This window comes from Oreochromis aureus, linkage group 3 (genome assembly GCF_013358895.1).
Source record: "Oreochromis aureus strain Israel breed Guangdong linkage group 3, ZZ_aureus, whole genome shotgun sequence".
Lineage (NCBI taxonomy): Eukaryota > Metazoa > Chordata > Actinopteri > Cichliformes > Cichlidae > Oreochromis > Oreochromis aureus.
The window spans coordinates 108328141-108344402 of NC_052944.1; the positions used below are offsets into that span (position 1 = coordinate 108328141).

General features: G+C 39.2%; 1 protein-coding gene across 1 annotated transcript in view; it reads left to right on the forward strand.

The window, feature by feature from the left end:
• Nucleotides 1-1672: 1672 nt before the first annotated feature.
• Nucleotides 1673-16262, forward strand: part of LOC116328930 (alpha-2-macroglobulin-like) — a 48074-nt gene continuing 33484 nt past the window's right edge. Inside the window, exons 1-12 of the mRNA XM_039609206.1 lie at nucleotides 1673-1820; nucleotides 1900-2080; nucleotides 2180-2333; nucleotides 4081-4133; nucleotides 4237-4257; nucleotides 4934-5099; nucleotides 5175-5259; nucleotides 5359-5509; nucleotides 13676-13793; nucleotides 13879-13988; nucleotides 14085-14252; nucleotides 14491-14718. Coding sequence (XP_039465140.1) covers nucleotides 1741-1820; nucleotides 1900-2080; nucleotides 2180-2333; nucleotides 4081-4133; nucleotides 4237-4257; nucleotides 4934-5099; nucleotides 5175-5259; nucleotides 5359-5509; nucleotides 13676-13793; nucleotides 13879-13988; nucleotides 14085-14252; nucleotides 14491-14718 — 1515 coding nt within the window. The 5' untranslated portion in view covers nucleotides 1673-1740. The remainder of the gene's footprint in view (nucleotides 1821-1899; nucleotides 2081-2179; nucleotides 2334-4080; nucleotides 4134-4236; nucleotides 4258-4933; nucleotides 5100-5174; nucleotides 5260-5358; nucleotides 5510-13675; nucleotides 13794-13878; nucleotides 13989-14084; nucleotides 14253-14490; nucleotides 14719-16262) is intronic.

Below are 16262 nucleotides of genomic sequence, written 5' to 3' on the forward strand. Positions count from 1 at the left end.
CTTGATATATTATCCGTTGTTGATCTGCACGTCTGTTACCATGGACGTCACACTTGTACGTCATTGTCATGAGACACTCTCAAAAACAAACACGGTTTAGTAACGCAGTAACGCAGCGTGCTTATGGGAAAGTAACAGTAATCTAATTACTTTTTTGTAACAGCGATCCCTTACATTACTCGTTACTTGAAAAAAGTAATCGGATTACTTGTAACACGTTACTGCCTATCTCTGCACCTAAGTATGTCATTGTTTTAATCCAGAGTTACTCATATAAGGTTATGCATTTGTTCCTAAGAGATGCTCCAGCTCCTCATATAAGTGAGGTAATACAGGTGGATGTCAGTAATGTGGGTGCTGGAGCTGCTCTTCTACCTAGCAACACCCTTCGTGTTTTCATTAACTAACATGCACAAAATAAAACGTGGTATTTATTGTTTTAAAATTGATTTCATAAAAGTATTTGACTTAATTTGGCACAAATGACTTCATTACAGAATTCTTTAGTGTAGTAAAATTTATAAGAGAACATTGTTGAGCTGTTAGAATTGGAGACAATCCAACTGAATGCTTCACCCAGATGTATGAAGATGAAGATCGTCACGATTGAAATGAGCTGTTTAGGGTCCATGGTCACACGTTCCAGCGCTTTAACCATGAGTGAGCTCATGTCATAAATAAATGTATCATAATAAATATCTAATAATATCATAACAGCAGCAAATATTCATTATATTAGTACAGACTTCAGTCTTTCATGGGTTCAGTGCTGTTAACTGTTTTTGAACAAACTTTATTTTCTGCATTTGTTAACAAGTATTAACAAACTGTATTAACCTTCATGGATTAACACATCTGTATGTGTTTAAACATGCCCCCCCCCAACAACAGCCCCTTAGTGAGACAGAACAAACAAAAATCCTTTTCCCATAAAGGCAAATCAAACAAGGCAAATAGAATCACATGGGGTAATACTGCTGGGTCCAGAGGGTCAGAGATAATGACTCATTCTCAGCAATGTTGGGGTTTAAAAACCAGACTAGATCTCCATCCACACTCAGCAGTGTGACTGTCACTGCAGTTATTTCAGTGGCTGAGGTTTGATCTGTGTTGTTTACCAAAGAGCAACAAAAGCTGTTTAACATGATTCATTTTTAATTCGGACAAAAACATTGTGATTTTTGTCTTTAAAGTGTGTACAGCAGTCTGTGACATCACTGATGAATCCACCAGTTCTTTTTGAGCCTGTTATCACTACACAAACGTTTGTTTAGTCTTTCCTGAAAAATAAGGTCAAAAACATGGCACAGTCAGACATCCCTCACTGGGTAAAGGGAGTTACACCTACTGTAGCTCTCAGTGATTTTAGAAAATATCAGTAGTTACAGACTACAGCGGTGTATCCCAGCACTGATGTTAAGTCAAACATGGGAACATTCAGAACAGAAATAACTTTTTGTAACAGCTGCATTAAACTTGGAGCTGATTTAGAAACATCACCTCGGAGCACTGTATGTTACTGTAATGTTTTACACTGAACGACAAACTTTACTGTTGTCTATAGTTTAGTGTTCAGTGCTGAAAGCAGGATTGGGATTTTGTAAATGTGTAAGTTATTGACTTTGTGGAGATCAGAGTACATGAGTGCGTTTCAAACACGTGGCTGTAACAGTGTATGTGGGTGGGGACGATCAGCCGATATTTAGCAGGAGGTGACACTGAGAATTATCACAACCAGTCATGGACCGTCTCTGGATCCTGAGCTGCACTCTGTGTGTCCTTCTGAGCTGGATGCATGTGGATCAAGCGGTGGCTGAACCGTGAGTTTGTCTTCAGCGTGTTTTTGTCTGTGTGAGTTGTTCACTGCAGTAACTGCTGTATGTGCAATGCTGTATGCAGCCAGTACCTGGTGGCCATTCCTGCAGTTATTGAAGCTGGAGCTGAGGCCAAATTCTGTGCAACTCTCCGACAGCCCAGTGGGACTCTGGTCATGACTGTCACTTTGAAGTCCCGAGAGAAGAACACGACCTTATTCACGCATACGTCAAATGAGGCCTTTCAAACCTGTGTTCAGTTTAAGGTCCGCAACCAGCACTTTCACCCACAAAGTGTGTTTGTTAGTTTTTTAACGTAAGCATTATTGGCTTTAACGACTATCTACAATATCCCACTGTCCCAGGCTCCTTTGGTACAAAAGGAGGTGCAACATTTTAAGGTGGAGGTACGAGGAGACACATTTTACTCCAAACAAGTCAGAAAAGTGATGATCCGAGCGTCTGATCCCTTCACATTCATCCAAACAGACAAACCCATCTACCTCCCTGGACAAAAAGGTAACAATGTGTTGTTAAGTTATATATGACATGTAGTTCATTCAAATTCTATCGTCATGAGCCAGCTGCTCCACCATCACCACCACCTAAAAATAATAATACTAATAATAATTTCCCCTAGGGATCAATAAAGTATTCTGATTCTGATCTCCAATTTGTGTAACAAGGTTTATGGTCCAAAATTTGGACACACATACAGTGATTGATGTGAAAGTTGTGCTTCATTTAGCAAACACTTTTCAAGATATTTCATACGGTCCATCAACCGAGATGTTTGTTCGCACTTTGAAATCTGAGTCCATCTTTGAATATAACTAATTTAAAAATTCACAGTAATGCAAAATAAAACATGCAGAATTCTTAAAGTGCACAACTCCCCCCAAAGGACAAAGGCCATATTATATTACTCAGACATGATTTATTTTTTGTACCATCTGTCCCTGATTACAGTCAAATTCATTTTATGTGAAAGTTTAATGGTTTTATCTTATAATAGTTTTATTGTTCACAATTAAATTATGTTCAAACATGGAATTCAAAGCATCAAAAATCATGAGGGAAGGATATGGAGGGCCACGGGTGCCAAAATATATGAAACACATTATTAAATGTCTTGTTAATTAAAATATAAATTAGTGATATCAATTAAATTTAAATAAATGTTATATATATCTATATATATATATATAGATATATACATACAATACACATTAATTAAATATCAGTGATTTCATTTAAAAAATTTAATAAATTATTTGAATAATCTGAAAAAGTTTCTGTTCATCTGGTTGTTTTCAGTGGGGAAACCTTGAACCAGTGACTTTGTTTTGTTCCAGCCAGGGTACAATACCAGAGCTCTGCTTTGCACTTCTTCCATGTAGTGAACGGCACATTGTTCCTTCAGTGGTGCTGGTTTCAGTCATTATGCAAATGTACTGTTTATAAGATTGGGGAAAGCTGAGACTGAAGAAGTCACTTGGATCAGTGACGCAACATTTATCCACTGAAAACGTCCAGATGAACAGAATCAACTTTTGGAGATTTAATTACCTGGATGATTGACCGTGCACCAACACATATTTAGGTTTTTATTTCTGATTTCCAGTTTCCAACACATATTTAATGACCTCGTTATATATTCAATTCATTATTTCTCATTTTGATTATTTACAAGGATATTTAGTTATTTCACTGTCCAATTATTGGTTATTAATTTAATTAATTATTTTGTGATTCCTCTTCTTCAGTGTTCATTAATCAGTTTTATCTGTCACCCATTAAGCTCAGGGACGGAGACAATTTAGGGAAAGTCCAAAGTATTGCTTTGGCCTGGTGTCTGTTTATTTAGTGTGCCCTGCTTAATGCACACAGCCTGTAGTGCAACCTTCAAGCATTTGGTCGGTCTGTCCACATAACCACCAATTCATATCAGTCCATTATCTGAGATCTGCATTGACTTGCTGTGTAGGATAAAAATCCGATGTTGTGTTTGTTGATAAGCTGCAGTGACAGATCACGATGCACTGCAGCACAGCAACCATGAAATATTTAATTAAAAATTGAAAAACATACATAATTAATAATAAAATTGTTTAGATATTTAATTAATTATTTTAATTTTAATTAGTTATGTAATTATGTGTTTATTTAGTTAATTTTAGCAATCATGGCCCAACCCTAATAGACCTTTATTTTAAAGTATAAAGAAAGAAACAGAGAGATGATCTCTTTAAACTTTTTCTCACAGTGAATTTCAGAGTCGTTGCGATGGATAATAACATGCGACCGGCCAATCAGCTGGTGAGTTTTTGAACATTGTTATTAATGATGCTGTTTCGAATTGGGATGCAGTGATTTACAAAACAACGTCTTAACTCCACCTGTCTTTGGTTCTTTCTTTCAGTATGATGTCATTGAACTTCAGGTAAGTGAATATCTCCAGAAAAGGTTTTTACTTCTGCTGTAAATATATCAACACAATGCTGAACACATGGAGTCAGACTTGATTGTTTCCTGCTTACATACACACTGCTTCTGCAGTATTACTCCAAGTCACTGACAGTTTAAAAACTGAACAAATTTGGTTGCATATATACAGAGGTGGGTCAAGTATCCAAAAATGTTGAAAAAGAAAAGAATCTACTTGGTACAGTATTTACACACTGTGTATTCGACAAAAAGGACACATAGTGAGAATGCTGTTTATTGACTTCAACTCAGCATTCAATACAGTCATTCCCCAGGAGCTGGTAAAGAAGTTGGACTCACTAGAAATAAACAAGAAATAAACACCTCCCTCTGCAATTGGATCTTGGACTTCCTGATAGGCCCCAGTCTGTGTTCATAGGAAATAAAATCTCCAAAGTCATCAGACTGAGCACAGGATCACCGCAGGGCTGTGTGCTTAGCCCACTGCTGTTCACCCTGCTAACACATGACTGTACTGAGCCATACCAGCTCAAACCACATCATCAAGTTTGCAGATGACACAACAGTGATGGGTCTCATCACCACTGTATACTGTGTATACTACTGTATTTACAATAAAGCTCTTGAATCTGGAATCTTGAATTAGCTGTCACTGTCATTTGATTTAACAGGATCCTCACAGTAACAGGATTGGACAGTGGCTAAATGAAACATCCAATAGCAGAATACTGCAGCTTTCTTACTCCTTGGACACTGAGGCCCGTGAGGGACCGTACCAGATCATTGTGTCAATGGGTGAGAGGAAAATATCTCACAACTTCAAAGTGGAGAAGTATGGTAAGTCAGTCTTATTTATTTCTAAATTCTTTGTTGTAATGGAGTGAAAATGCTGACATTCATATTTTCCCCCAGTTTTACCCAAATTTGATGTGACAGTAAATATATCTGAAGAAGTGAGTATTGGGCAGGAAGACATTGAAGCTAAAGTGTGTGCAAAGTAAGGAAAAGTTCTTTCAGGACAAATGACGTATTATTGAAAAATCTGGAGTTTGGAGAGCCAATGACTCATAATGTTTACTTATTTTTCTTTAAACAGGTACACGTACGGACAGCCTGTACCAGGACGTGTTACAGTCAATGTGTGCAGACCTATTAATAAGTATAGCGGTTTAGCTATAAAGGAGCACGATAAGGATTCTTTGGCTCTATATCAAATGGGTGGCTCCTGCCACACAGAGACAAAGCAGGTACAGTTATGGCTTTATTTCTCTCTAACCTTTTTTCCCTGATACTTTGGGTACATTTAGGCCACTGCATTAGCATTACAGCATACAGGTTGCCTGCTCTACCCAGATGAACTGGCGCCGTATGTTCTCTTCACTGTTTTTCCCTACATTTCATCATCTCGTACTTGTCTCATCCACGGATTTGAATTTTTAGTGATATCTCATCTTTCTTGGATGGACGTATCAGCTCCAAAGGAGTGAAGTGTTTATTGTTGTGCCTAAAAGGCTGCATAGGTTGTGTTGGTGTTTCTAATATCTGCTAGATGATTAGCATTACTGGTAGGGCTAAGGCAAGTGGTGTGTCTCATTATGTCTGTCACACAAAAGATTACAACTTCTGTGAGAAATCTAAGAACTTCAAAAATACTCTGATCAGACTGCGACACCTAAACAAGCTGAATGAATATACACATATCCAATGTTCCCTCTAATTTTTCATGTGTCTAACTGAACACACAAACTCCCTGAGCGATCCCTTGGATCACTGTGGTCACGCCAGCATTGAATCCATCCAAGTTACATGGCCTATTAAGATAATCAAGTTACTGCATTTACATTCATGTTAGACTAATTTTAATTAACTGCTTTAGCCCACTTACACTGAAGATTTAAAACAAAAATGTAGTCATTGACCTGTGTAGTATGTTAACAATATTGGAAGTAAAAATAACTTGAAATCCAATTTTGAAAACATAACTTTTTTTTTTTTTTTTTTTTTTTTTTTTTATAAAGCTCTGACTTGTATTATGAGTCTTTGTTCTGGGAGAGAGTCCTGCAACTGTCTGTCTGCAAAATATAGTATATAATGACCAATGCTGGGCAATTAATTATATAGTTACTTCTTCAAAAAAGTTACTGAGTGTTGCAAACACTCAGTAACTTGCAGCCAAGGCATTTTTAAATAAACATCTCAAACTATTTACAGAACAATCAGCTGTTCTGCATCAAATCTGATGCCACACAAATTATTTGTGCCACTCCAAAAAATAATTTCTGCCCACTATGAGGTAAAGGAGAACAACAGCCTGATACCTGCAGGCCTGACAACAGGAGATGTATCACTCCTGTAACACCTGTAACATTCAGCAGTCGCCTCATTGTTCTGACACACACAACGAAACTATTGACTACACTATGGCTGACTTCCGGTCGAGTGAACGCTGGCGCGCTTGGCTGCCGCTGCTCACCGGTTCCTATTTTTATTATATTTTTATTATATTTTTTCAGTTGCTGATGACAATTTAAATCAAATATCTAAGGCGTGACCCTGTTTTGACTTGCTTTCGCAATATTTGCGGGCTTCTATTGCTTGCGCTGCAGCTGTCAGCTGGTTGTTCGGTCCCTCCGTTTGTGTTCAGTGCTCGGCCCTGATTAAGATGCGTATCCACAGGGTGTTGGTGTGGCTCGTGCTCACCTGGGTTTTTTTATCCATCATTCATCACCCGGCGACAGCTCTTCTCCACTACTCTGCTACGGATCTTTTGAGGCTTCGTTTTTGCCTGGCTGTCTCTCCACCTGTGGCTCTATACTTCTACCCGGACATCGCCTTCCAGCCCCGCCACAGGTATATCCACCGAGGGCTTCGGCGGAAGTTCAACACCAGTGACACTAACTCAATATCTTCCATCTGGTCAAAAACTCGTCGTCCTCCCTGCAAGACTGACCGGGCTGTTGACCACAGTGTGCTGGCCCACCTGGCTAGATCAACTAAGCCTACTGTGAGGCACGGTAACTCCAGCATCAAGTTTGGTCTATTAAACATCCGCTCTCTCACTGGTAAGGGACATCTTGTACATGATCTCCTCTGTGATCGTAAGTTGGACTTTCTTTGTTTGACTGAAACATGGCAACAGCCTAATGACTTTGTTTCTCTCAACGACTCTACTCCATCTGAGTTTGTTTACACCTGTCAACCTCGCATCTCGGGGAGGGGCGGAGGTCTCGCGATAATTCACCGGAAGCACTGGAAAGTACTCCCTGTCGCTGCCCCTCCCTCCCATTCATTTGAATATGCTGCACTAAAACTCCCTGGATCTACCCCCACCATCATATGTACTGTTTATCGGCCACCTAAGCCAAACAAGGAGTTTCTAAATGAATTTTCTGCTCTTCTCACTCATTTCTCTGTACTTTCTCCAAATCTGGTCATTGCTGGTGACTTCAGTATTCATATGGACAATAATAAAACCCCTCTTTCCAGAGATTTTACCTCCTGCCTGGAAAGTTTTGGGCTTCTACAGTACATAAAATTTCCTACCCATTCTAAAGGTCATATCCTGGATTTGGTCTGTTGTTCTGGCATTACCCCCACCCATTGTAAAGCCACATTGTTTCCCCAGTCTGATCATATGTTTATTTCTTTTGATGCAAACATAACCGCTTCCAAAACCTGTATCTCTCGTAATATCACTTTTAGGAAAATTAGCAATATCAACCCAGCTGTTTTTTCATCTGCTGTCCATGATCTTCCATCTATCCACAGCTCCTCAACCCCTCATGAACTCGTTTGTCATTATAATGTCAACCTTCATAACCTTCTTAACATATTTGCTCCCCTTAAACATCGAACTGTCTCATTTTCCCGTTCAGCTCCATGGATTACCTCTGACCTGCGTCACCTTAAAGCTAAAGGACGCCAACTCGAACGTCTATTCAAGAAAACCGGACTTACTGTACATAAAGAGCACACAATGATCATGTTTTGTTCTATAAGGACTGCATTGCCTCAGCCAAATCTGCTTACTACTCTGGTTTAATTAGTTCTAATGAAGGTAACTCCAGGTCCCTCTATTCATTGTTCAGTAAAATTACAAAACCTCCAGACACATTCCCCTCCCAGATGTATTCTGTTGATTTTTGCAACTCCCTCATCTCTTTTTTCACTTGTAAAATCTCAGACATTCACCGTCAACTTAACTCTTTAGGAGCTCCTGACTCTGAAGTAGACTTCCTGGTTCCCCCACTGTCTTCCTGTCAGTTATTTTCAAGCTTTACTCTTCCCTCCATAACTGACGTATCTATTCTCATTAAAAAATCTAAGTCATCCACCTGTCAACTTGACCCTCTCCCTACTTTGTTAGTTAAAGCCTGTCTTCCCTCGTTAGCACCTCTCATAACCAGCATTATTCATTCCTCCCTGAACACTGGAATTGTTCCTGAAGCACTGAAAAAGGCTTCTGTTATTCCAATTCTCAAAAAGCCTGGTGCAGACCCCAATAACTTTGATAATCTTCGCCCTATATCAAATCTCCCCTTTATTTCAAAAATTCTTGAAAAAGTTGTCGCCGCCCAGCTTCATTTACATCTTAATGACCATAATCTCTATGAACAATTTCAATCTGGTTTCCGCCCCAATCATAGCACAGAAACTGCTTTGTTAAGAATTACCAATGACCTTCTGATGGCAGCTGATTCTGGTCTCCTATCCATTCTCATCCTTCTTGATCTTAGTGCGGCGTTTGATACCATTTCTCACAATATTCTCCTGAACCGGTTAGCTTCCATTGGTATTAGTCATACCCCCCTTGCCTGGTTTACCTCCTATCTCTCAGACCGTACTCAGTTTATCCAACTTACGTAAATCCCATTCTTCAACTCTCTTTCCTGTTTCTGCTGGTGTGCCCCAGGGTTCAGTACTGGGGCCTCTTTTATTCATTATTTATATGCTTCCTCTTGGTTATATATTCCGAAAATATAATATAAATTTCCACTGCTATGCCGATGACACCCAGCTCTACCTTTCTTCTAAACCCAATTCATCCCTCCCACCTACCTCCCTCTCAAACTGTCTTATTGAGATTAGATCCTGGTTCTCCTCCAATTTCCTCAAACTTAACAGTAATAAAACTGAAGTTTTACTTGTTGGTACACCATCTATCTTAACCAAATCCCACAGTTTTTCCATTAACATTGAAAATTCTCCTACCCTTCCCTCCCCTCAGGTTAAGAGTTTGGGTGTCATACTTGATAATACTCTTTCATTCCAGTCTCACATTAATTACAAAACCCGGTCTGCTTACTTCCATTTACGTAATATTAACCAACTCCGTCCCTTCCTTACCCCTCATGCTGCTGCCATCCTTGTCCATAGTCTTATTACATCCCGTATTGATTACTGTAATTCCCTCCTATTTGGTCTCCCTAAAAGGTCCCTTCATAAACTCCAACTTCTTCAAAATTCTGCAGCTCGGATCATAACTCATACTCCGTTAAGTGCTCATATTACCCCAGTTCTTCAGCAGCTTCACTGGTTGCCCATAGAAGCCAGGATAAACTTTAAAATCTTACTTCTTACATACAAGTGTATCCATAAATCTGCTCCTTCATATTTGTGTGACCTGCTCCATATCACCACTGTTTCCCGCCCTCTCAGATCATCATCTGCTATTCATCTTACTGTTCCGTCCTCACACCTTATTACTATGGGAAACAGAGCTTTCAGTCGCTCTGCTCCCGGCTCTGGAACTCTCTTCCCCCTGCACTAAGAAATATTGACTCCCTCTCCGTATTTAAGACACAGCTCAAAACACATCTGTTTAAACTGGCTTATTCGCTTTAATGTTGATTTTATCTGTTGTCACGCTCTGTTTTGTAATTTTAACTTATTTTATGTATTTTATGACTACTGTTCCTTATTAATTGTGTTTTTTTGTAAGGTGACCTTGGGTTTCTGAAAGGCGCCCTCAAATAAAATGTATTATTATTATTATTATTATTATTATTACTACACACTAACTACACACTAACTACAAGATTTGTGCTAAACGTCTCAAATCTCTCACATCTCAAAACACCGCTGTCACTCCTAAAACTTCCCCCCGTCTCTTAACAACTTGCCATATCATTTTTTGATTGGTCGACATGGTACATTTTTCCACCAATAGGAAAGGGTCGGGGGGGTTTGGTTTTGTCTTTGCTCACAAGCGGAGAGTGCTTTCGATCGTTTTCCTTATAAAACGCCATTTTTACAGTTTCTTCCCGCAGTAAATATAAACAACGATAGTATTCAGGAAGAAAACCAAACATTGAATATATTTTTTTATCATAACTCTGGTTTTACGTGGTCTATCAACACAATTTAAAAACTGGTATAAAGTCCACACTTTTTCCGTCAGTTGTTCCGTCTGTCCTGCTCACATCTCCAATGGTTGTACACGTTGTCATTAATGTGGCTTCACTCCACATCAGCCACGCCGCTTTGCTAGCTAAAACACCGGTGTCGGCACATAAGGACGCTGTCATAGCCTGTCAACGACGTTGATTGGCTGCGTATATACGAATGTGAATCGCATCATTGGCTGGACTATGGGATAAGGTGGCATCGTTCTAAACCCATACAGGAGCAGCCAGTCACTCACTGACTAACACTGCAAAACAGAATTGTTAAAGTTTGAATTTCAATTTCAATTCAGGTTAGATGTTTTCTTTGTGCGCAACACAGATTTTCTGTGCGCAGAGACCGTGCGCACTGCTGGCAACTTAGAGGGAACATTGCACATATCCAAAGATTCAGCTTCTGTTAAAAGTTTTAACAATTTTGACTGATTTACTAAGTTACTGGTACATACAGCTATATATACAGTATTTTAGTAGTTGGCAAGCCACATTATGGCATCATAATGCGGTACAGTTAAAAAATATTGAGCCACTCCTCATTTGTTTATATGTTGCATGTGCATGGGAAATAGCTACAGTGGTTTAATGAAACATGCGAACACAAATGGAAATGCAGCTTGAACTCTCTCAGGCTGCATTTCATGAGTTGTTGTTGTTGGTGTTTGTTTTAGATTCAAAGAAGAAAATGGGAATAAGGGATGTGTTTTAGCTACAGGTTAACAATGTGCCCAGTGTTGGGAAGGTTACTTTTAAAATGTATTCCACTACAGATTACACAATACATGCCTCAAAATGTATTTTGTAACGTATTCCGTTACGTTACTCAATGAGAGTAACGTAACGGAATACTTTGGATTACTTAATATATTATCCTGCTTTTTACAACTACACGAATGTACTATTGCTGTGTGATTACTGAAGGCTACTCGTCATACCAATACAAACTAGATTTTTAAATCTTAATATAAAATGAGTAACAGTAGGTGGACATTAGGTAAGGCTGCACTTTTTGCAGCGATCTCGTATAGAAAACTATTCTGTGCGTATATAAAACAGGTCAGCGGCTCCGAATAGTAGTAAAGGGACCTCTGGCTAATACGTCGGGCTAGTGTCGGGCTGGTAGCTGAAAACTAGCTTTATTTTGCTGTCTGGGTCAACTTTGCTAGCGAGAGACAGAGAGAGGCGTTGAAAGGCTGCTCCAACGGAGCTCATTGTTTCAGAGGAAAACACGAACACAATGTACAGTCGAGTCTTAATAGCTTACTTACAACTGGGCTCGTCAGGCACTCTTCTTGGCTGCTGTGGTTATTATTATATTTACATGCTTCCGTCTCTCATTTCTCGTACTTTTCCACTTTTCCACAATCACATAACGGGTACGGCAGTCCATTCTCCCTGCGGCACGGACTACACTACACATGAGGCTACATTCTTTAGGGCGATGCCTTTAACACTCTGCCTGTTAACTTCATATTAAATTATCTTTTGAATAATAATTATTTTAAAAAAATTCTTCACGTCATTATGTGGGCCACAAATAGGGGTGACATGCGTTGTGAGATTGAGACCCAGCCATTAGAGCCTTGTAATGCGTGTTTGTTTGGGTTTCCACCACCGTGGAAGTAGGGTGGTTATGGCCTTTGAGAGAAAACTGTTTTTCAGTCTGTGGGTTTTTGTGCTGATGCACCTGTAGAACTTCCCTGAGGGAAACAGGCTGAACATGTTGAAACCAGGGTGGGAACTGTCCTTGATGATGTTTGCTGCTCTGCTGAAGCAGTGGGAGGAATAAATGTCCATCAGGGAGGGGAGAGGGCTGTGCTGCCTTGACTACACTCTAAAGTCTCGCTCTGTCCAGGAGATGTCAGCAGAGATGAGGACACCAAGGAACCAGAAAGTGTGGTCAGACTGGCCGAGGTTGGGGAGGGGTATATCTCTATATGCATGCTTGATGTTTGAACAAACATGATCTAGAGCAGGGGTCGGCAACCTGTGGCTCTGGGGCCACATGCGGCTCTCTAGTCCTTATAGTGCAGCTCCGCCTGGTTTGGGAAAATAAATTAGAAGTATTTAGCTGGAGTGTATTTTATTTATGTTAGTTCTTTTTTAACTTGTAGTTCTATATTGGAAGACTATTGTGATATTGAAATATATAAAAAAAAATTATATTCTATTATTTTATAAATAAATTTTTTTATGAATAAAGTTACGTTGAAACCAAGCACACCATTGTTTTTCTTGTGACATTACCAATAAGTTTGATGTGTCACATGGCCCTCTTCCTATTGAAAAAACAAAAGTTGTATCCAAGATGGCTGACTTCTAAATGGCCACCATGGTCACCACCCATCTTGAGGAGTTTGCCCCCTCACATATACTAATGTGCCACAAACAGGACTTTAATATCACCAACCATTCCCATTTTATTACGGTGTATCCATATAAACGGCCCACCCTGTAAAGCAGGGGTCCCCAATCCCAGTCCTCGAGGGCCAGTGTCCCTGCAGGTTTTAGGTCTCACCCTGGGTCAACACACCTGAATCACATGATTATAATAATAATGGATTGGATTTCATATAGCGCTTTTCAAGGCACCCAAAGCGCTTTACAATGCCACTATTCATTCACTCTCACATTCACACATTAGTCCATTACCAGGCCTCTGGAGAACTTCAAGACATGTTGAGGTAATTTATCCATTTAGATCATCTGTGATGGATCAAGGACACATCTAAAACCTGCAGGGACACCGGCCCTCATGGACTGGGATTGGGGACCCCTGCTGTAAAGCATTCTCTCCTATGGTCCTGTTGTTGCACCAGCTTTCCTGCATGTAGAATTCATCAAATTCAAAATGAGCTCAAGTTTTTCATCACTCTATAAAATATCATAGTTTGAACATTTGATATATTTTATAGATTCGATTGTGAATGAGATTTGATTATAATTTTGGTTTATTCTGGTAAGATTGTATCGCACACAGCAGTCATTTTCTTTCTTTATTGTTCTTTACAGGCAGACAAGACTGGCTGTACAACTTTTTCCTTCAACATGTCAATTTTTACTAAAATGTACCAATGGATGCTTCATGATGTTCTGAATATCAGCGCCAAAGTGGAAGAAGAGGGAACAGGCAAGTTGTGTTATTCCTTTAAAATCAATGTGTTTTAACCAAAAAGGCATTCACAGGATTGTAACATGAAAGTTTTTACATTCAGGTATTTCACACCCTCAAGAGAAGAGAATCAGGATTTCTTATGTCCTTGGAAAAGTGTCTTTCATTAACATGCCCAAGGTTTGGGAACGGGGATCTAATGTGGAAGGAAAAGTGAGCCTAACATGTTGTTTTCAGCTCAGTTTGTCGTACAAAGCACATTTATGTTATTTGTATTTTCCATTGATAGAGCATTGTGTGTTTCAACAGGTCAGAGCAGTGTACCACAATAATACACCAGTTTGTGACGCACCAGTCTACCTGTTCATGGGACAAATGAGACAAACACGCTCACTACAAAATCTAACAACTGACAGCAACGGTGTGGCCTCATTTTCTTTCAGCACTGATAACTTTGACCAGGATATCCAACTCCATGTGAGCTGACACACTGAAACAATGTGTAATTTAATGCAGCCATCACAGCAGCCTGAAGCCACAATTGGTTTCTGATAGGCTGCAAATGTTCAAATACCTCCCACAGTAAAAAGTGGCAATACTGAAATAGTTTATGACTCATCTTCCTCCACCTTTGCCTTGCTTATAAAGACGGCCTTATTGACCAATGTTATTTTTAGATAAAGTTTTCAAATTGTTGTTTCCTATCCCCAACTAGGCAAGCCTGACACCAACACTGGGCAACCAACAACACAAAACTGCATACTATGACAGGGGATTTCACACCTTATCCATGTCCCAGCCGTCTTCTCCTTATATTAAAACAATCAGCTCTCTAGAGGTACAGAAGAAGGATAAATCAGTGGCCTGTGACGCAGAAGAAGACATATCAGTCAACTACACTATAGTGGGAGAGTCTCCAGGGTCTGTGGATGTCATTTATCTGGTGAGTTATCGCTCAGCTTGTCACTTTATGGCATAACTACAAAGTTCACCATGGCCAGACCTTTTGTGTGTTTGCTAAAAAGTACTGTTGTAACGCCCATCAAGACTGAAGAAGACACTCTCAGTCCATCATGAGAATCCAGGAGCCTGGATCTATTTCAGCATAAATACCTGATCCAGCCCAAACTATATGCTTTATCAAAAAGGTAAAAAGCCTAAACGTGAAACTAGGGAGGGCGTCTGTCTCCTGAATCCAAACTGGAAGCTGGTTTCACCGACTTCATGTCTGGTTCCTCTGTTCCACAGGTGTTTTCTCTCTGTTCTGTGTATTGTATATTTGGATATAGATATTTAAATTTGTGACTGACATGACATTGACCAATCGGCTGAAAGGAAGAAAAATTGGGTCAAAATTCATACTTGGACCTTGAAACTTGAGTGCAGAGTTTCACATGTATTTTTTGGTTATAAATACGTGTGAAATTTACAAATATACAAATCTTTTTTACAAACATACAAATTCTTTTTACACATACAAAACTGATTTACAAGTACAAAATAATGACCAAAATTTGAGCCCATACATGTGCGCCTTGATTGAACATCCGTCCAAAGCACAATACTCAGCTCCTCCAGTAGGCGGCAATAATACAACATGGATAAACAGATTTATAGTACATCGTTCTGTCGTTGGTAGAATTCCAAATGTTCAATTACCAGATAGTGGTCACACCCAAGTTAGTCAAGATAACAAACAAGATTGGCATGTTCAATAAATAACCATGCAGCAAGAAGCGATGATATGTAGCATTTGATAATAACATTTTTCCAGGACTCAACATAATTTTTTTCAGATTTTTAGCATATAATCACAGGAAATTAAAAATGAAAAAAGTAGAAAAAAATAATAACGTTGGTGTAAGTTGTGGGCACCCGCAGGATCTTTTAAAAACATATGAGACAAACTGCATGTTAAGAAAAGACCTTTTGGTTATTTTGCATTGTAATTTAACTGTATTATTAGGGGATGGGTGGAGTAAGCTAACTTAACATTGTTAAGTTAGTTTCCCAAAATACCAAAATACTTTTCAAAACCCTTGGAACAGCTATAAAAATTGGGCTTGTAACTTGTCTTTAAACAGTTTAATTACTAAGAGCTGTTATTTCACTCCTTTTCATTGGCTGATTTTATCCTTTAGACCCCAGGATGCTTTTAAGGTCTGAAGACAATTTTCTACGAGCAACTTTTAAAATTCATAAGATATCAGAATTTCAGCCACAAAACTGTACCAATTTACAGTCAAAAGTTTGGACACCTACTTATTTTATGGTTTTTCCATATTTTCGTGACTACTTTTTATTTTTATTTTTTGCTAAAGCATATAGTTAGGGCTGGACCAGGTGACCCTGAATCCTCCCTTAGTTATGCTGCAATAGACGTAGGCTGCCGGGGATTCCCATGATGCATTGAGTTTTTCCTTTCCAGTCACCTTTCTCACTCACTATGTGTTAAACGACCTCTCTGCATCGAATCATATCTGTTAT